The 22481-nt window shown below is 44.6% G+C and overlaps 1 protein-coding gene across 2 annotated transcripts; it reads right to left on the bottom strand.

Annotated features, from left to right (window-relative positions):
- Positions 1-9875: 9875 nt before the first annotated feature.
- Gprc5d (G protein-coupled receptor class C group 5 member D) lies at positions 9876-21020 on the bottom strand. 2 transcript variants are annotated; one of them, XM_052721220.1, is made up of 3 exons: positions 20088-21020; positions 12099-12166; positions 9876-10617 (listed from the first exon to the last, which is right to left on the bottom strand). In XM_052721220.1, the coding sequence occupies exons 1-3, from the start codon at positions 20980-20982 to the stop codon at positions 10546-10548; spliced, it is 1035 nt and encodes a 344-aa protein (XP_052577180.1). In that variant the 5' UTR covers positions 20983-21020; the 3' UTR covers positions 9876-10545. The 2 variants fall into 2 exon arrangements, with proteins under 2 accessions (XP_052577180.1, XP_052577179.1); XM_052721219.1 differs by lacking the exon at positions 12099-12166.
- Between the last annotated feature and the right edge of the window lie 1461 nt (positions 21021-22481).

Raw genomic sequence — 22481 nt, forward strand, 5'->3', positions numbered from 1 at the left:
GAATTCCATTGCTCTGATCTGGTCAATATGCATGTCTGAAGTGCCATGCAGTACTGTGTAAATATGCCCAATTACTATGTATCTTCTTGTTGTTTCTTGATTTTGGGTGTTTCTTTTGTTTGAGGCAGGATTGCATGTAGCCCAGGCTGGCCTCCAATCACCTATGTAACTGAAGATGACCTTGAACTCCTGACCCGTCTACTTCTATCTCCCAAGTGCTGTATTAAAGGCAGGTGCCACTTATACCTCGCAGTATATGCCAATTAAAAATTAATATGCTGGGTCAGAGAGTTGGCTCAGGGGGTAAAAGTGATGGGCATACAAATCTGATGACCCACATTTAATCCCTGGATCCCACGGTGGGAAGACAAGGTGGTCCTCTGACTGTACATGCACGCTGGCTCTCAACCCCTGGATCTATGGGACCCTCACAGCCATGTACTTATGCGTACTGCCTCTTCCAGACAGAACCTGTCAGGGCTGAATACGCTAGCTGTCTTTTCCATCTCCAAACCTATATCTTCCCCTAAGCCCTCCTCCTTTTAATATTTTATTTGGTTTTAAAGACATAGTCTTATTATGTGGCTCGAGCTGGTCTCAAACTTGTAGCAATCCTCTTGCCTCAGATTTCTGGGTATTAGAATCTCAGAAGTGCACTACCATGCCCATCTATCTCCCCCTTCCATTTTGTTATTATTGATATTGCTTTACAGTCTCCTAGAATTTACAGTGTAGCCCAGACTGGCTTAGAACATACAGCAATTCTCCTGTGTCAGTCTCCTACATTCAGGGATTGATTGCAGGAGTGTGCCACCATACCTAGCTCCTCCAAGATGTCGATGTCTTCTCTCTCATCCCTTACACAGGATGCTAAATATCTCTTTAAGGCAGTGGTTTGCAGCTTGGCAAAACAAAATCACCTGGAGAGATTTTCAAACATATACACACTGGGCTCCACTCCCAGGAATTCTGATGTAACTGGCCAGTGTGGGGCCAGGACAAGGACAGCACTAAGCTCTCCCAGCCACACACTCAAAGCCAGAGGTCCTGGACACCCTAGCCACACTCTTCCCATGAAGCCAATCAGTGGGGCTGGGCTGGGGAGGCACACACCTCAGCCACAGGACTCAGGGGCCCATGACACACACACAAAAAATCAGGCATTGAGAGAAATATTTGATGCCATATTTTAAAAGTTACAATCACTGAAAAAGAGTCCATAATGAATAGCATGTCAAATTTTAATAAAAACAGGCTTTTGTGGTTTGGCTGCCTTCAGACTCCGTGCTGTCGCACAAGAGAACCAATTAAGCTCAGTTTCCAGTCCGAGTGTGCCTGTGTCTCTCTGGGTCCCTCTTATGGGTTTATGAAGCCTGGCAGCTGTGTGCAAACTGAGCAATGAGGGATTCGTATTTTTTTTTTTCTTTTGGACATGTTTTGAAGGTGTGTTTTATTTTATGTGCGTGTCTTTGTAGATGTATGCACACGAGAGTGGGCGGGCACATCTGCTCACACACAGGCCGGAGGAGAGTGTTGGCTCCCTTGGAGTAACCCTCTTTTGTGTCATACCTGCTTTGTTGTCTGGGAGCTGTGAGATGAACTCCGGTCTTCATGATTGTGCAGCAAGCGCTCTTTGTGTGAGTGTGTGTGTTTCTTAACACCAATTCTTTTTTTTTTCATTTAAGAATGTTTTTATCTATTTTACATACCAATCACAGATCCCCCCTCATCTCTCCTCCCGCTCCCTCCCCACAGCCTCTCCCCCAAACCAACCCCCCATCCCCTCCTCCAAAAGGGTAAGGGCTCCCATGGGGAGTCAGTAAAGCCTGGTAAACTCAGTTGAGGCAGGACCAAGTCCCTCCCCCCTGCAACATATGCAGATGGTCTAGTCCGGTCCCATGTAGGCTCTACAGCTGTAGTCTAAAGTTCGTGAGTTCTTCTCTTCAACTGAACTCCTGGAGCTTGGCTTGGTGCTTGCCAGATCTCTGCATCTGCTTCCACCAGTTACTGGATGAAGGCTCTATGATGATAGTTAGGGTTTTCACTGATCTGATTACCGGGGTAGACCAGCTCAGGCACCCTCTCCACTGTAGCTAGTAGTCTCTGAGTCATATCACTAGCTTTGTTTGTTTGTTTGTTTGTTTTTTCGAGACAGGGGTTCTCTGTGTAACTTTGGTGCCTGTCTTGGAACTTACTCTGTAGACCAGGCTGGCAGTCTCGAACTCACAGAGATCCGCCGGGCTCTGCCTCCTGAGTGCTGGGATTAAAGGTGTTCACCACCACCGCCTGGCTGCTTTTTTTTTTTTTTTTTTTTTTAAACCATGGTCTCATCCTGCAGCCTTGGCTGGCCTGGAGTCCATTTTGTTTCCTGGTTTGGCTTCAGACTTGAACCTTCTGCCTCAGTCTGCCACATGCTGGGAACACAAGCATGAGCCATCATGCCCATCAATTGGAGTCTTTTAGTTAGCTTTTCCTCTTGGGACCAAACCTGGGAAGTCTGAGTTGTGAACAAAGAGGTTACACTTTCCTATGTTTGGACTGTGGCTGCTCTAGAGGACCTGACCCTCTGCACAGGACTCTCCTCTCATCTGCCATGTCCATAGGATCCCTTTCAGGATGGGAGCCTTGTATGCACACTTAGCTGGCGTCTGGAACCTTCTCCTGCGGGGATGTATTATGTCCCCCAATATACTGTGTCCCCCAACAAAATTTATCTGAGGATCACAGGAAAAAGCCAGCCACTATAGTAAACGTAGAGGTCAGGCAGAGGTGGCACATGCCTTTAATCCTAGCATTAGGGAGGCAGGGATCTGTCTGGATCTCTGTGAGTTCAAGGCCACACTGGGAACAGAGCCAGGCGTGGTGGTGCATACCTTTAATCCCAGCACTAACCATAGAGGTCTGGAGGTCTGTCCAGACAGACAGGAAGTGACAGAGCTGGGCAGGAAGAGGAAGTGATGCAGCTGGACTGATAGAACAAACGAGGGAGCAGAACAGAAAGGCATATAGGTGAGTATGTGTGAGTTACAGGAAGTAACTCTCTTTGGAGACTGAGGTGTTGGTGAGGTGAGGCTAGCTTGTGGCTTCTCCTATTCCTCTGATCTCTCAGGTTTTCACCCCTATATCTGGCTCCAGGTTTTTTATTAATAAGACCGTTTAGCAATTTGTCTACAATTGGTGCTCCAATGATTGTGGCAAGAAGCCACTTGTGGCCTAACAGACCACCCCCCCCCCCCAGGCCCGAGCTGCACTTCTATCCTGTTCTCTGGGACAGTATGTGCTTGAGGCAGTTGAGCCAACATTCAACTGATTGTCCCGTCTCTGCCTCACCAAGTGCTGTAGTTACAGGTCTGAACCACTGTAAACATAGTATAGGTTCTAATAATGCCACAGTCTTTAGAAATACTCATGGTGATATCACTGGTATTTCTGAAATGCACTCGGAAGGCCTTTAAGGGGTGAATCTAATCAATTTTAGAACTTCTGTCTTGAAGCTATCTCCCCACAAGGCTCAGGGTACATTGGTTAACACATTAAGGAAACCTCAAAAGTTACACAAATGGGTTGATGTTTCAGGATTGAGAACATAGTCTTCTTGGACTAATTTGACCGTGAGTGGGAGCCCAAGACTGAATTCCACTCGTCTCCCTGTGCTTTCTTCTCATCTGTCTGCAGCTTGTGAATACGGGTCTGTCTGGAGCTTGCCTGTCTGTTGTATGTGTCTGACCTGTCTGTCCTTATGGCCTGGGGCTTTGTTCTACATTTATTGAACAGTTTAGAAAACATGGCATAGAAGAGAAATCAGGGGCTCTTTATAGAACTCATGACCAGAGTTTTACAGGGGAAGAGCTGATCCCCAACTGACCCAGAATAGCACTCAGAACAGACATTATGAACTTATATCTGCATGTTGCTCCCAAGATTTCTGGGATATTTATCATTTAAGGTTGCTTTAGTCTGTTGGCTGCTTTTAGCAAATGATGCCACAAGAAACACACACATGCATTATTCTGGGTCAGTGGCATGGAAGAATTCCTAATTTAAGATTCAAGCTACGGATTAGTTTAGGTTGCAAAAGCTGATTGCGTTGGGAAATTCAAGGCATAGTGAGGTTAGTATGTTGTTCCTTTTTTTTTTTTTTTTAAGATTTATTTATTTATTATGTATCCAGTGTTCTGCCTGCACGCATCCCTGAAGGCCAGAAGAGAGCACCAGATTTCACTACAGATGGTAATGAGTCACCATGTGGCTGCTGGGAATTGAACTCACAGCAGCTGTGGTTAGCTGTTAAAGACCTACAAAGATCAATAGTCCAGCATGGGTAGGGAAGATGTGGCCCTATCCCCAGCTGAGGAGCTATTGGAAGTTAATGGCTATAGAAGAAGGGAAAGTCACTTTTCTTCACGGGTGTGTCTACTCATAAGTTGATCTGGTAAATAACTCCACACCGGTGCTCATGCAAACAACATCAGTTAAGTCCAGTGGGTTGTCAAAGAAGAAAAGAAGGAAAAGTAGAAGATAACTCATTGAGGGAGGAGTGGGAAGAAGATGAGAGAGTGGAGAGAAGGATGATAACAATACGTCATATGGATGGATGTACAAATAGCCAAAGAATAAATGAAAACACTTAAAAAGAAATAAGATGGAGAAAAGAAAAGAAAGTTTTATTTGATGTCATAGCAATCCAATCACACTGAACTTCTTAAGATATCTCAGGAGTCAGTCCTGCAAAGGATATTCAAATGCTGATTTAAGAAAATAAATATTTCTGTATTTTATTTACTTTGTGCATATGTGTATATCTCTGTGTGTGCCACAATGCACATTTGAAGTCAAAGAATACCTAGGGGAATTGTTTTTCTCCTTCTACCGTGTGGGTTCTGGGGATTGAACTCAGGTTGTCAGGCTTGGCAGCAAGCCCCAACAACTCCAGAGCTACCCCGTCATCCTTTAAGTGCTGCCTTGTGTGGAGCAACTGAGCATTCTCTCTCCTCTTGACCTTTCCCCTAGATTTCTCCTCCTTTTTATTCTCTCTGCCCACCAGCCCCACCTATCTCTCTCTCCTGCCTAGCTATTGGTCATTCAGCTCTTTATTAGACCAATTAGGTGTTTTAGGCAGGCAAAGTAGCACAGCTTTACAGGCTATGTGGCTGGCCCCTAGCACATTTTTTGGAAGTTGCTTACAATGAACTTCCTGTTTAGTTATGTAATATTATATCCTTCTGGGTCTTTGATGGAGTTGAAGATTAGATAGTTATAATTATAGTTTTCCTTAGTCATGACAAGAGGTAAATTAGATATGAAACTTTAGACTCACAAAAATAGGATAGATAATAGAATATTTTCTTTACTTTTGCCAAATACAAATAGACTAGGTGTTGTAACTGTAATTCTTGCTTGATAACTGTTTTGTTATATGTAATCTTACTATGTTAAAGTTAAAACCTTCCTTTTTGATTAGACAGAAAAGGGGAAGGGCTGTGGGATGCCTTTCTGTATGCTGTGAATATGTGTTGCTCTCATTGGCTGATAATTAAAGCCGTCTGACCAATGGCAAGGCAGAATAAGGTTAGGAAGCACATTCAAACTGAAGATGGAGATGAAGAAGGGTGGAGTCAGGCAGAAGCTGCGAGCCACCGCCAGGAGAAGTGAGATGTGAGAGAACAGGTAATGCTGTGAAGCCACATGGCTAAACAGATGAATAGAAGTGGGTTGAGTTAAGTTATAAGAGCTAGTTAATAATGAGCCTGAGCCATAGGCCATACAGTTTGTAATTAATATAAGCCTCTGTGTGTTTACTTGGGACTGAGTGGCTGCAGGACCGGGCAGGACACAAGAAAACCTCCAGCTACAGAGCATCTTTGTACTCCTGAGAGAGCCACCTTGATGCCCTCTAAATATGTCAATTCTGAAGTATCTCACATAAAGCACAACTTAATTTTAAAATATTGTATCTTTGAAGAGTGGCAAATGGGTACTCACAAGAGATTAGAGCTGAAAACTAGGCTGGCCCATTAAGATGTTTTGAACAGCTCCAAGAAAAGGATTTAAAGAAGTTCTATTTACTTGATACTTTATGTGTGTGAATGCAGGTACCCATAGAGGCCAGAGGTGAGTGGGATCCCCTTCGAGCTAGAGTTACATATGGTCGTGAGCTGAAGGGGATACTGGGGTCCTCCTAACCTGGGTCCTCTGTGAGAGCAGTAAGCACTCTTAGCCACTGAGCCCTCTCTCCAGCTCCTAAGGCTTGTTCTTAAGACAATATTAGCCCCCAAACACCTTTGTCTCCTTGAGGAGTTTTGTCTCCTCCTGCCAGGTTTGGTACATAGTTATCCTGTCTCCCTATGTCATGAGAGAGAGAGAGAGAGAGAGAGAGAGAGAGAGAGAGAGAGAGAGAGAGAGAGAGAAAGAGAGAAGAGAGATCGAGATCCCACTGTGGAAGGAGAGAATGGACTCCTGAAAGTTCTCCTCTGACCTTTACACATGTCTGGCACACAGGTAAGCTCATTCATGCCCCACCCACCCCGTGTGTACTATAGTTTGAGATACACACACACACACACACACACACACACACACACACACACACACACGTGCACGCGCGGAGTGTTTGTTCAGCCTCTAGTGAGCCATACCATCCCAGGTAAGGCCCTTTTCTCCATATATGAAATGAAGAAGTCGTGTCACTGGAATTATCTCTACTGTGTCATTTATTCCACAAGAACACAAGCCCTGCTTGATCAGTGGTGTCTGCCATGTCTGGGCTCAAGTCCTACAACTATTTCTAATTCCTTGAAGTTGCTCGGGATATGTTTGTTGCTAGGGAGCAACCTGTGCTGTTTGTTGGCCATTAAAAGGGCTCTCTGGCACACACACAGACACTCTGACACACACACACACACACACACACACACACACACACACACACACACACATACACAGAGCCTTTGTTATTTTTTCACCATGCCGTCACACAGACACTCAACACTCACTGGTCTGAAATACATCATTTGACTCTCAGGGGGACACACCTAAGTTACTAATACAGAAATAGAGACATGGAGACTCCTTACAGATGGGGAGGAGTGGCCTAGGAGTCAGGCAAGCTGGCCACCCCTAGTGACTACTGAGTGGCATCCCATTTCTTTGAAGTTCTGCTTTTTCCTCTGCAAGATAAGGGGCTATATTCAACCCCCAGGGGCATTGTGGATGCACGTCTCTGACTTTGGTCTTGTGCCTGTTACATATAAGAAATTTGGGACAGATGAAACCATTAGGATGGATGTGGTGTTAGACACAAAGGCAGACAATTAGTAAGAGGCACCAGCTCATCAAAGTCACTGAGGCAGGTAGACTGCCTTTCATGGTCACTGCGTGGTGCCCTTTATGAGCATCAGCTGTTAATAGCACATGAAAGCAGGTCTGTCTGCCGCTCTATTATCTCTAGCTATCCCTGGGTGGCAACACTGTGGGAGGTCACCTGCCGGCCGGTCCCTGGGAATGTCCATGTTATGTACATTGTGCAGTGTTGTGGTGTGAGGTTTCTGCTACCAGTCTCTAGAATATTGTAGGTCCATCAGCATTTGGACTCCCTCCCTTCTTCCTTCCTTCCTTCCTTCCTTCCTTCCTTCCTTCCTTCCTTCCTTCTTTTTCTTTTTTGAGACAAGTCCCCATCATGTAGCCCTGGTTGTCCTGGAACTCCCTATGTAGACGAGGCTACCTTCAAATTCCATACTCAGGCCCCTTTAATGAAAATTACATTTATTTATTCATGTGTGCGTGTGTGTGTGGGGTATATGGGTGTGTGCATGCCACAGTAAGAGTGTGGAGTTGGGTCTTTCCTTCCTTCTTATGGTTTCTTGGGGGAATTGAGCTCAGGACATTAAACTTGGTAGCAAGTGTCATTGCCTGCTGAGCTATCACCCCCATCTGCTGCCTGTTATTCTTCTGTTCCTCCTTCCATCCCTTCCTGTATTTTTCAGATTGTTTTGACAGTGCTGGGGACTGGACCCAAGGCTTTATGCATGCTGGGCAAGTACTCTACCATTGTACTATCTCCTTAATTTTTTTTTTTTAAACAGAGTCTCTCTGTGTTACCCTGGCTGTCCTGGAACTGGCTCTGTAGAATAGACTGGCCTCGAACTCACAGAGATCCATCTGCCTCTGCCTCCTGAGTGCTGGGATTAAAGGCATGAGCCACCACCACCTGGCTAAATATTTTTCTAGATGTGTTGCTGGGAATTGAACCCAGGGCCCCATGCATTCCAGGCAAGCACTCTATCACGGAGCTATATCCTCAGCACTTCTCCTCAACCTTTTAAAGGTTTTTTTTTTTTTTTTTTAATGAAGGGTCACTAGACATTTTCCACCTACTAGGATGTCATTATGAAAACAAAATAACAAATAACAAGGGGTTTCCAGGAGGTAGAGATATTGGGACTCTCTCTCTCTCTCCATTTCTGACAGACATAAAATGGTGTCGACATAAATAGCAAACAGTAGAATGTCTCTTAAAATATTCAGAATGGGGCCAATAAGATGGCTCAGTGGGTAGAGGGACCTGCTGCCAAGCCTAATGACCCGAGTTTGATCCCCAGGACCCCACATGGAGGAAAGAGAGAACTGCCTCCTACAAATTTTTTTGCTGACTTCCACAAGCATGTCATGCCATGGGTCTCCTCAAATAAATACGTTAAAATTTAATGATGTAGAACTGGAGAATGGAATTTCCATATGGTCCAGATACATTTATCACCTTTGGAGATATATCTGAAAGAAATGAGAGCAGGATTTAAGATGGCCCTGTAGCTGTCTGTAGCACTGTCCACAGTGGCCACAGGTGGAAGTAACCCGTATGCCCAATGACAGATGTTCTGTACCTGGAAAATGGAGCATAGGTATACAAAGCAATGCTAGTTGCCTTCCAAGCAGAAGGAAATCCTCTGGCACCAGAGAAAGGAAGAGCATCATGAAGTTGAAGTTATCCTGGGCTGTACCAAAGACCCTGGCTCAAAAACAAACGGATAGGACTGGGAAGGTGACTCATTGGTGGGTAAGTGTGAGGATGTGAGCTCACATGCCCACAACTCACGTGACAGCTGAACGCAGTAACACTGGTGTCTGTAACCCTAGTGTGTGTCTATTGGGATGTAGGTGGTGGATACAGAAAAGCCACAAAAATCTGGTGGGCCAGCTAGCTTGGTCTCACAGCAGCGAACAGCAAAAGAGACTTCATCTCAAATAAAGTGGAAGCAACAGCTGACATCTGAGATTGCCCTCTGACCTCCATGTGCATGCCATGCAGGAATATGCCATGCGTGTGTGTGAGCATGCTTACACACACACACACACACACACACACACACACACACACACACACACACGTAAAATAAGCAAACCTTAAGAAACAAAACAGAAATCCTGTTACAAATAAACACCACATGGTGAGAGACGAGGGTGATGCTGGAGAGACTCGGTAGTTAAGAGCACTTACTGCTCTTGCAGAGGACCGAGGTTCAGTTCTGAGCACATCAGGTGGTTCCAAACTACCTATAAGTCCAGGTCCAGGGGATCTGATATCTTCTTCTGGCCTCCACAGATACTGTCCTAACATGTTTCACATACAGACAAGCAGACTTGTATAAACACATGTAAATAAAATTAATGAAATATCTCCAAAGAACCCTCAGATACAACGTGGGTGGGCATTGAAGATTTTATGCTAAGGGAAACAAGGCAGGCCCCAAAGGTATACATACTCTATAAAGTGTGATTCTGTTATATGAAGCGTCAAAAGTTGTCAAGCTCACAGAGAGTAGAATGGTGATGGCCAGTGGGAGTGGGGTAGGTATCTGTTACTCAGTGAGTGTAAAATTTCAGGTTTTCTAAGTGAGAAATTTCTAGAAACCTTCCAAATACAGCAATGTGAACGTAGTTAATAGTACTGGACTGAACTGTTTTGTTTGTTTTTTTGAGACAGGATCTTAGTTGTCCCAGCTTGACTGCAGATTCACCAAGGACAAGTTGAAACTACTTACCACACAATCTACAGGTAACTAGTGCTGTGATTCCAGGCATGCGCCACTGTGCCGGGCTTGAACTGAACTGTTACGCACAGTTAAGCTGGTAGCATTCGCTAGGCATGGTTTTTAGTACGGTTGAAGAACAACCAGAGGTGCACTCCAGTTCCGAGTGGCAGCTAGTCTCCATTCTTCGTCACATTAGAATGACCCCCATCTCTTCACACCGAGCTGTTTATTTCAGCCCCATTAATAGGAGACACTAATTCTTCCAAGCATTGCTAAGAAAGACAAAAATGTAGTTCAATAAATGCAGAAGACACAGTAAAGTAGGGTGGCAACAAGATTGTAATTATGCAGGACAGGGCTGACTTCAGAAGATGGGTCCAGAAGGGCAAGGAAACAGCGGGACAGACAGGATGGACACTTCATTGACAGTGTGTCCAGTGAGTTCTCCTGGGACTGTTAGGGTTGTGTTGGTCAGGACACAGTCTTCCCAGTTGTGTTTATTCTGTTTCAGGTAGCTCTATAATCCTGCATCTTGCTGTGGGCTTAGCGTAGCTCGTGGGATGAGATACTCCTGGCTGGGATCAACAGTCTGGAAAGGAATGGATGCCATTAGCAACCTTCTGAGCCAAATATTATCATTTAACTATCAGTTAATTATTTGTTAGTTAAAAAACAAAAACAAAAACAAAAAAACCTTTCAGATCGTTCCGGTTTTATTCCCATGGCTGTGATAAAATGGTCTCACAAAAAGCAACTCAGATGAGAAAGGTTATTCCAGGTTTTAAGTCAAGATGCTGGGAACTTGAAACCAACTAATCACATTACACCCACAGTCAAAGGCAGAGAGAAATGAATGCATGCTCACTCTGCTTGCTAACTTGTTCTGGGTTCTATTTTTCCTCTTATGTGATCCAGGATCCTCTGCCTAGGGAGTAGTTCTGCCCACAGTGGGTCAGATCTTTCCATACTATGTAAAGTAATTAAGACAGTCCTCTACAGTTATGGCCATAGGTCAAGCTAATGATGACAATCCCTCCTCGAGGCTCTTTCCTCAGGTGACTCTAGACTGTGTAAAGTTGACGTTGGAACCAACCATCACATAAACCTATTTATGTCAGATTCCACTGTTCGTCATTAATAAGATTTTTTTTCTCTTGGCAAGGCAATGGAATAGCTGATTCCTGGAATTGGAAATGCATCCAAGAAACTCTGAAGGAATGGATAAAAACAGTTTTTTTCTCGTTGTGCAAAAGCTCCCCATTCCCATCCCCCACTGCCAGAGTTGAATAGAGCAAATGATGTGTGGTCAAGTCCTGGCCTAAGTGCCATTCAGGGAGACACAAATTCTCAGTTACAGATGGGAGAGCTGAGCTTGACCAGTTTCCTCATAAAGTTCAGTGGACAAGTGATGGGAGAGTAGCTTTTACTCTTGGATCTCAGATGCTTGTGGTTCCCACACAGGAGGAGGTTTTTCCCCAACGTGGTATTTTTGGGCTTTCAGGACCTGACTGACTGTGAGCCATCACAGCTCAATGTGTCACAGCGTGACGTGGAATGTCCAATCGACTCAGCAGAGCTCCCTCTGCTTTTGCTTGAAGGATTAAAATTGGTTCATCCATCTGGGCTTCCAGATGGTAACGAGACCCAGCCCTGTTCTCAGGATGGCCTGGCCTGTCAGGGCTAAGAGTGATTCACAGGGGATGTTCACAGGGGATGTATGTTAAGGGTACAGGGGATAGATTTAGGTAGCCGATACTAAAACCAGATTCAACACTCATGCATATTACAGACTTCCATTGACCCTGGTGCAGAGCTTATCCAGCCTCCTCAATATCACACAGATCTCGATGCTTGACTTGGTCCTTCCTGGGAAGAATACACTGAGGTGATGGTGTGGAGGGAGGAGACTCACGGGGTTTAAGCTGGGGGCCTCTCCTGTGCCATCTGGTGTGGCTTGAGTCTGGCTTGTCCTGCCTGTCCTCCCTCAGGTCAGTGAAAGTCACTGGACATAGACTTGAAGGAAAGAGTGTTCGCCATGTCTTCCTAGGTGAGTGAGTCGAGCACATTTACCTGCAGCTGAATGGGAGTACCATGTGCAGTTAGAGCTACATCCTCCTCAGCTCCATCACTGTCTCGGGCTGAAAGCCAAAGGAGGGAAGGGCTGTGTTAGTGTTGGAGTCACTGGGACTACGAGGAGGCTCAGTGCCTGCCAAACTGGCTCTTGGTGCTTTAAAAGGACTACTTGGGGCCGGGCGGTGGTGGCGCACGCCTTTAATCCCAGCACTCGGGAGGCAGAGCCAGGCGGATCTCTGTGAGTTCGAGGCCAGCCTGGGCTACCAAGTGAGTTCCAGGAAAAGGCGCAAAGCTACACAGAGAAACCCTGTCTCGAAAAAAAACAAAAAAAAACCAAAAAAACAAAAAGGACTACTTGGTTGTGGCAGCTATTAAAAAAAACAACCCAATGGGTTTGCTCATTCATTCATCCATTTAATTCCCTCATCTGTTAGTTTGAGACGCGATGTCATAGGGCCTGGGCTGTCTTCAAACTCAGTATGTAGCTGATGCTAGCTTCGAACTCCTGATACTCCTCCCTCCAGCTCTCAATCACTGAGATGACAGGGGTATACCATCACATCCAGCCCTTGAAAAAATCTAATTGAAAAGAATCTTTGAAATGTTTAGGAGGAAAGTTGTATAATGTTAGAGAACATGTGTTCAGGAGAAACACATGGGGATGTAGTAACTGCAGAAGCAGGAGAACATCATAACTTTCCAGAAAAGGACCCAACCCTGGGCTGGCATGGCCTCTGTCTTGGAGTTAACAGTGACCCCTGGGGTCGTAGACTTTCAACTGTCCCTGCAGGCTGACTTCTCTACAAGCTTGGATTCATTTTTATTGTTGTTGTTTGAGAAGGGACTTACTTTGCAGCCCAGGTTGGCTTAGAACTTCCTGTGTAATCTAGACTGGCTGCAGTCACTTTTGGTGATCCTCCTGCCTCAATCTCCTGAGTGTTGGGTTTACAGGAGTGTGCTACCATGCCCAGGCTAATTAGATTCAAATTTTAAAACTGGACATAATAAAAAAAATTATTTCCAGAGTTTGCCCAACATTGGAAGGCCCTGGGTTTGATTCCCAGCACCACAAATAATGAGCACCTAAGGGCACACACATGTACATATGTACACATACACATGCACAGACACACACAAGCACACACACACACACACACACACACACACACACACACAGAGAGAGAGAGAGAGAGAGAGAGAGAGAGAGAGAGAGAGAGAGAGAGAGAGAGAATTCCCTAGAGAAATACTACATTGTCGTAGAATAACCACAAACACAGTTATTTGTTTAGTGACAGTCTCCTCAACCGGGCAGCAGTCTCTATGAAGGCAGGAACTTCTGTCTCTCAGCCCAAACACCTATTCCATACATGCTTGTGTCTGGGTGTTCACAGACATAGCTGTGTCAGTAGTGGTCACACTTAGAGGCTGCGGTGCTGGTGGTTGGACCCTGGAGAAGGTGGACCTGGGACCCCCATTTGTGTTGTCTACTTCCCTTTTCTCTCTCAGGAGGGACACTTGTCCTCTCCCTGTCTGTCAAGTTCCTTAACTTTTTGTTCATGTTGCTTCCTGGTGGAAATAAAAGGAAAAGCCTGATGATCATGACAGCAAGTCTGTTCCCTAGGTTCCCGAGGATGCAAACAATTAATGTCTGGTGAGTGCTGGGACCCGAACCTCAGTCCTCTGCAAGAGCACTATTTGCTCTTAAGAGCTAAGCCATCACCTAGTGCAATGGAAACTCCCAATGATCTATGAAGGTGACCCTAACTAAGATTCCTAGCAATAGGGGATACAGAGCCATCTCCTGTAACTGGGCAAGACTTCCAGTGGAGAGGTTGGGATACCCATCTAGCCACAAACCCTTTGACCTACAATTTGTCCTGCCCATAAGATGTGCTGGGGTAAAGATGGCGCAGACATTGTGGAGTGACCAACCAATGACTGGCCTAGCTGGAGACCCACACTCTGAGAGGGAGCTCACCCCTAAGGGCCAGGACCCAGAGGCTGGATAGCCCAGAGACCTAGGACAGGACAACAACAATAACAACAGCCAACAGTTAATAATAATAATGAAAAAAAGAGCTGAGCTGTCTCCAGCCCTCACCTATAACCATTTAAGCAGGGTAGTGTTTTTTGTTGTTTTGTTACTGTTTGGCTCCGTTTTTAAATAGTGCTGGGTTGAACACAGCCTTGCCTGCTAGGCAAGCACTCTACCACTGAGCTATAGCCTCAACATTTTTGTCCTTTTTTATTTTTTATTTTATTTTTTTTGTGTGTATGTATGTATGTATGGGGGGGTACATGTGAGTGTGTGCATAAGTGTGGATGTCAGAAGACAGCTTATGGAGTCGGTTTTCTCCTTTTACCAAGTAGGTTCTGGGGAGTGAACTCCAGTGGTCAGGCTTGGCAGCAGGTGTTTTTACTCACCGGGCCATTCACCAGTCCCTGTAATGGAATCTTAGGTGTGCATTGTGGGGGACCACGTAATGTTTCCATACGTGTATACATCACACCATGTTCAAATCTAGGGAAACATACATTTCCTTAGCCATTTCTTTATGATGAAAACTTTTCAATTCTTTTTGTTAGATTAAAGCAAACCAGATAATACACAGTATACTTTCCTGTGTAACAGCAGGCCAGAATTTCTTTCTCCTACCCAATTCTAAGGTGACACTCATTCACTGACTTTCCCCCGTGTTTCCCTGTCCACTAGACTCCCAAGCTCTGGGGAAGAATCTTTCTACTCCCAACTGGTGGGAAATCTTCTTCTTCTTTTCTTTTCTTTTCTTTTCTTTTCTTTTCTTTTCTTTTCTTTTGATATTAGAGTGACAGGAAAGAAAAAAAAAAAGCTTCCTGTAAAAGAGCAGGCAAAACTTATCACCTGGGTCTATTCCACTGGGTTTCCTTTGAGAAAGTAGGTACACTTTGAAGAAAAAAATGGGGAAGTGCGAGATCGCTTAGTTTAGTGCGTAAAGACACTTGCCATAAAAGTCTGCCTACCTGGGTTTGGGCCCCAGATCCCACTGTGGAAGGAGAAAAACCGACTCCTGGAAGTTGTCCACACATGCACACGCACACACACACACACACACACACACACACACACACTATATATATATATATATATATATATATATATATATATATATATATATATATATATATAATTTAAAACAACAGAATAAAGAGTATCGAAAAAGACCATACCCAACCAAAGCTGATACGTTGGGGAAACCCACCCAAGTCTGCCGTTTGCAGGACTGGCTTTCTCACGGCTCACTCATTTTAGACTTATTGACCCATTTTCACTGCTGAGCTTCGTCACTTATCTTTGTCTTATACCTTTGAAATTCATCACGCTAATACCCATCCAGCCGCTGGACAGAATCCCGCCCACCAGAGTCCTTTAAAGACAGGTAGGTCTTGCTTTTAGCAAGCCTGGTGCGAACAATATTCTACTTAATCTACAATGGATAAAGCAGGCAATAATTGGGGGGAGGGCTGTCCTGTCCCCAGAAGATCTGTAACTGATATTTAATGTGTTTATGATCTCTTCAAGTTCTCAGTATGAACAGCTGGTATAGTTAAGTGGCCATGGATTTGGGGGCTGGGGGTTAGCTATAACTTAGGAGAACAATTATTCTGAAATAAATCCACTAACTTCAAATAGAAACAACATAGTCCATCAATCAATCAAATTAAAGAGGCATATGTTAAAATACCAACATCCCAGATACATATAAAAGTTAATTAAGCACAAACATAATTTATAAATGGCTTCTTCACTTATACATTTTAATTACTTCAATTATACACACATTTTTGCACTGTTCTGGGGTATCTTTATGATAACATTCCCAGTGCCTAACAATATGTTGAACTTGTGAAATATTAATCAAATGCTGTGAGAATACATAGATATGTATGTGCTCAAGTGAAGCTGAGTGTGGGGTGTATGAATGTAATCCCAGCACTGGTAAGACAGAAATAGCAGGGTCAGGAGTTCAAGGCTAGCCTGAGCTACATGAGACCCTGACTCAAACAAAAACAAAAACAAAACAAAAAAAAGAAGTCTTATGAAGAACAACTGGTTTAAAAATTCCATCAATATACAGCTGTGTGTGCATGCTTAAGTATGTGAGGGTTCACGTGTGTGTATGCATGTGTGGGGAGGCCTGAAGTCAACCTTGGTGTTGTTCCATGGACACTGTTCACCATGGTAATTTTTACATATGTGTGGTGTGTGTGCATACATGCTTGTGTGTAGTGTGCACACACACACACATAGGGGTTGGAGATTGACAATGAGTATCCTCTGAATCACCCCCCACCTTACATATTGAGGCAGGGACTCTACTTGGACCTAAGGTTTCCGATTTGGCTAGCTTGCTCTAGGGATCTCCTGTCTGTCTCTGCCTGGTGAGGGCTGGCATAACAAGGCTTTCATGTCTGCCTGGCATCTTTATGGATGCTGGGGACCCGAACCATGGTCCTCACACTTCTGGAACACGTGCTTTACTAATGAGCCATCTCCCCAGCTCTGTCCATCATGTTTTTTTGGAGACAGGGTCTCTCATGGGCCAGGACTCACTGATTTGTCTAGGTTAGCTGGACAGGGAGCCACAGGGATCTGCCTGCCTCTGCCTCCCCAGCATTGGAATAACAATGTGTGCCACCACACTTGGGCATTTGACATGGGTTCTGGGCATCAAATTCAGGTCTCATGTTTGCACAGTCAGCACTATTTATCCAGTTGTTTAGGAACACATTTACAATAGAAGTAAATCTGCCCATTTGTGCTATGTCCTGTAGCGACATGCCTGGTTGCATTTGTCTCCAGATGTTGTTGTCGTCTAGAATTAAGTCCATAAGCTACTTCAGAGCGATTTTAAAGCCTAATCTTTGCAAAGACTTCCAGGAACTGGATGGAGTCTTTAATCCCTTTTGCTGATCGGTTTCGGCAAATCCTTTACCATCTCTTACTTTCCCATTTGGTATCAATCCTCCACGTGCTGGTTCAAGTTCATTTTACCCCGTTTTTAGTTGGAGATGGGGAACAGTGGGACAACTGCCTCCCACAGAGGTGTCTTCACACTTGTGAAATTCTCTGCTAATCATCCCTTGACTCCTTTTCTCTCAGCTGCATAATTCTGGTTTTATAAGCCCAGCGGTAAATCAAATAGCAATGCCGTTGGAGCCATGGTGGCAAACAGCGTGAGTCAGAAGAGTCACAGGGCCACTGTGCCTCATGGACCTGAACAAAATGCCGTGTTTCAGGACAGAATGGAGACAGACAGAGCCTGGATCGGCTATGAGAAAGGCGCATAAAACTTGAAACTACCAACTCAGTTTTACTGGCCTAACCTTTCCACACAGGTGTGACGCTGAAAGCCTTTAATCATGACTGTGGTTTTCCACAGAGCCTCCCCAAGTGCCCCACACGTCTCATTAGTGGATCCCAGACCTGTATTGATGCTGGAGACCGACTGATGCCGAGAACAAGGGCACGGCTGTTCTCCCCAGCCGCATGCCTGTTTAGTTACACTGTGATCATTCCTTCAATAAACAAGATCATGGGCCAAGGGGATTTGCTTTCCAGCTGCCTCCACGGGAGCCACAATCACACCTGTGGTTTTCCAAGGTGCTGGCTTGTTTCTACATGGTTTCTCTTTTTCCCTGGCTAGTTGTAACCCTACACTTTCTATTGCATTTAAATTACTCTCTTCATGTTTTGATAATTGCATTTTCCCAGACTTAAGTTCTGATTCTAGTCTCTGATCTGAATTTTCAGGTGACTCTGCCCAATCTTGGAGGGCAATTTGCATCTTTAAGGCACTATACTATTGATTTACCCCCCAAAAATATCAAATGCCTGGCAATAACTATCATCGGCAGACTATTTCCTGTATAAGATGGAGTTTATTTCTTTCCTTTTTTCCTTTTTTTTTTTTTTTTAAGACAGAGTTTCACTGTGTAGCCCTGGCTGTCCTAGAACCCACTCTGTATACTAGGTGGGCCTTGAACTCAGAGATCTGCCTGTCTCTGCCTCCCGAATGCTGGGATTAAAGGTATATGCCACCAGCATTCACTTTGTTTTTTGTTTTTTTGAAACAGAGTTTCTCTGTGTAGTCCTGGCTGTCCTGGAACTCACTCTGTAGACCAGGCTGGCCTTGAACTCAGAGATCGACTTTCCTGCAGCCCCCTGAGTACTGAGTGCTGGAATTATAGGTGTGCACCACCACCGCCCAGCTCAAGAAATGGATTTTTCTAATCTTGATTGGATAGTACGGTAGTTCTGACCAACTATCAGAACTATCGTTCTGATGGAAGACTTCTGTGAGCTCTGAGACTTTCCTTATAATACCTTGTTTTTGAGACAGTCTTCATATGGCCTGGAATTCATCCTGAGACACAGGCTGGCATCAACTTCAAATGGACTTTCTTGCCTCAGTTGCCCAAATGCTGGGATTATGAGGTTGTTACACCACACCTGGCAACACTTTAAATCTTTTTGCTTGTTTGTTTGAGACAGGGTGGTGCCCTCCCTACAACACCTCAAACACATGTCTAACAATAAGGGTCACTGCAAGCATATTTTGGGATATTAGGATACTTCTTTGTTTCTGGGATAACACAAAAGAAGAAAATAGTAACTTTTATCCCATCTTCGGGTAGGAACTCTGAAAGGAATTTTAAAGAATGACAGACTCTGCAGTTTCCCCTGAAAACCTCAGGGATCAGACGTGAAGCATCCACAGCAAGGCTTAATTTTGCAGGAAGGATACATAGCATCAATTTCCGACTCTCTGTCAACTGAACTGAAAAGAACTAATAGATGCATTTATCTGGACAGGATTTAATTTGAATGTGTAATTAACTAGAGATAACAGCTCAGAAAGTGTACGTACTTAAAAGGAAAGCTTATATTAAATGTTTTTGAGCCTGGCGAACATTATGTTTGCCATATAATATATAAAATAGCATCTTTGTTACACAATAGAGAGAAAATGGGAGAAATCAGTTGTCTATTAAGACATCAAAAGTGATGCAAAACTATGACACTGGACTGTAGATAATGTCAGATGTTCCATAAGAGGAATTAATGAGTTTTGATACAGTTCCAGATAACTGAAATTAGCCACTATTTCCTATAGGTTGATAGGGACCAAGCATCTTTGGTATCATGGATAATGTCAACCCCTAACAAAACAGAGACAGGAGCTTGATTTTCTATATGGATACATGTGACCTAGAAATTAGCAAGAAAATGTCACATAAGCAGTTGTTTCCTGTCTACTAATGATTACACACCTGAGCTTTTACTTAGAATTCGGATTAAACGGACCATTTCATAGCCTTGAAAGATTTTTTTTTGAAACAGTGAACAACTTGCAAAATAAAAACCCGGAAGTTGTTGAACTCTGTGGCTCTCATGAGTCCCACAGATCAGCTTTACACTTTACCTGGGTAGTTAGCTTTCAGACTTAAACTTTTAAAATGTCTGTTACTTTTGCCAGGGTCTACTTTTGTGCTTGACAGCCAACATGTCTGAACTTAGCATGGCCTGATCTACCCCTGGGGCTGGTTAACTCATTTTATTCTATTTGTTTACTTTATTATTATTTTTGAGACATGCAGGTAGTTCAAGCTGGTCTCAAACTCTGTGTCGCCAAGGATGACTTTGAACACCCGATCCTCTTGTATCCACCTCTGTGCGTGCTCCCACCCTAGCTTAATTGATTCATTTTAGAGTGGGTGACTTTCTTTGCCAAGCTTCAGCAACAGTCACTCCTTTTCATCTAGAACCTTTAATTCTTTTTGTCCTGTTCTTTCCACATAAAGCCTGTTTTGGAAGATCTTCTTTTCCCTTGGTTCTAAAAGGCTTTGTCTCTATACTTGACATGACTCACCAAAAATCTGGCCCTTGCCATTGAGATCCCTCTGGGATCTTTCTGCCCTCCCTGCCCCAGGCCCTCTGGGATGTACCTCTGGAGAGTTCCTGGTTCTCCATCCTGAAGCTGCGTTGGTAGACTGGGACCTGGCATGCGCTGCCTTGCGGAGGACACTCCTGTCTACACGATCTGTAGAGGATGGACAGCTCAGGGATGATATAGAGCAGCAGGAAAACCCACGCATTGGTGACCAGGCCAATGCAGATGACCGCGTCGTCCCACTGTGGCTGCCGCTGGAGCTGAGGGTTGCCTCTCAGGAGCATGGAGATCCACACCACCCAGATAATGATGGAGACCAGCACAGTGGCAAAGATGAGCCTTCCGTGCTGCTTCCAGTTCTCACATGGGCCACAGAAGGTGGCCTTGGAGACAAAGAATGTAAGGGCCATCAGCAAGAGGACATAGATCAGGAGACAGACAAAGTCCACATTGAGCTGATAGGGTGTCATGTGCACGAACATCAAACCTCTTGTCATGATGAGGGTCACATACTCTATCGCAAGGATGATCTGCAACAGGCTGACACCAATAGCAATGAACAGAATTGTGGTCCAGCAGAAGGAGACTCTACCCCGGACCAGCTTCACCAGGTTGGAGGCATGAGCCAAGAGGCAGGAGAAGCAGATAGCAAAGAGAACCCCAAAGAGGAAGTAGCGAACAGGGGCAGTTCGTTGGTTGAGCTGGATGATGAAGGCAAAAGCAAGTCCGAAGAGCCCCAGCACCCCCAGCAGGAAGAGGAACTGGGTAGGAAGCACGTTCCACTGGCTGCAGTCCTGCACCTTCCGCATGAGGAAGAGAAATGCCAGGAGCAGCAATATTGTAACTACTATGCCAATCACTGCCAAGGACTCCAGCACAATGCCCCATGGCCCCTCATTGTCACAGAAGAGGTAATAGTCTTCTGTGGACTTCATGCAGTCCTCATACATGGTAACTTATAGGTGGACCTCACGAAAATGGATGTCTGGTCTCCTGTGAAAAAAAGATGAAGATAACTCATGACTTTATAGCCACCCACAAGAATGCCTGTTGGGAGTCCGGTCCTTCATTCCAAATGAAGATACCTGAGCATATGCAGGGCATGGCTTTACTAAAGAGTCACCCAGAAACAGGAGAGCAACATTGTATCTCTCAACACTTCTCTAAACACCAACTTTCCTGGGTGGGATAAAGATCTGATAGATAAAAGTACAGTCTACAAACATAGGAACACCATCCTCTCTCCTATGCCCACATTTACAACTGCTGTGTATAGGATGACAAGGATGGGAAGAAGGCTAACCTACACCCTTCGACACTGCCTTAGCTCTGTCTCTGCAGAGCGAAGCCAGAATGCTCTTCCCTTGGGGACTCCAGATAATTCATCTATTTTTGTATCAGAATTTCCAAAGGCCATTTGAAGGCAAACAGAATCTTCTTGTCTGATCGGTGGGGTTCTAGCTGTATCGGGCTCCAGAATGTCAAGGCATCCTTGATTGGATTGTCTCAAACATTGATGCCCTGCCTCAAGCAGATAGGCCAGCCATCTTCCCCAGTAACTGGAATGACTATCTTTTCTTTCATTTTAATTCAAGTCAACCCAATGCAATGGGCTATTATTATTAGACACTGTTATCTGTTCACCAAAAAAGTATGCAAAATGTCACCTTCCTTCAAGTAACTTTACAGATATTTAGAACTAAAATCCCTGACTGAACTTAGGTGGCCTAGAAAAACAACCGCATGTTGATTCCAATAAAATAAAACAACAACAACATAAACAAATACAGAATGCCCTGTTGCATTTGAATACTCCTAGCCCCATTCCCCTTTAGCTACTCCAAGTTCAGCTGGCAGGAGTGGTGGTCCCAGTTGACAGCTGACACCAGAGCCGCCGGACTCCAACCTACCTTCTCTGTGGCTGTTCTGGAAGCCAGTGAGGCTGTGGTGGTGGTGGTGAAGCTGTGACTGTAAGTGAGTAAGGAGGAGACGACCTCAGGCGCTTTAATCTCTCCTCAGACAGGCGGAAGACCTGCAGGACCTCACTCAGGGCCCAGAAGTGTCTATAAAAAGAACTGGAAGGACAGAAAGACACACCTAGTCCAGTTTCACGGCAACTTTTCTGCATAGAATCCTTTGGTGAGAATAATTATTTCTCATTTACTGCTGACCAGAGGTGCCTTGGCCCAGAGAGGTGTGACTTTAGGGAAATCTGTTTCCTTACTACTCCAATGTGTTTAGGAAGCTATGGGGAAGATACTTAATGCCTATTTCAGGGGCTTCTCCCAAACACTGATTTAAATCCAAAGATTCTGAAGAGCTTCCATTTAATAAAGTACCATGGCTTTCTCTGGGCATATAGAAGGGCAATTTTACCTACCCCTGGTGCTCACATAGCTGATGGTGGATCAAATTGTGAAATTAAGAGGAATCCTTTTTCTCTGCTCTT

Source organism: Peromyscus californicus, unplaced genomic scaffold (genome assembly GCF_007827085.1).
Source record: "Peromyscus californicus insignis strain IS unplaced genomic scaffold, ASM782708v3 Scaffold_6__1_contigs__length_162567912, whole genome shotgun sequence".
Classification (NCBI taxonomy): Eukaryota; Metazoa; Chordata; class Mammalia; order Rodentia; family Cricetidae; genus Peromyscus; species Peromyscus californicus.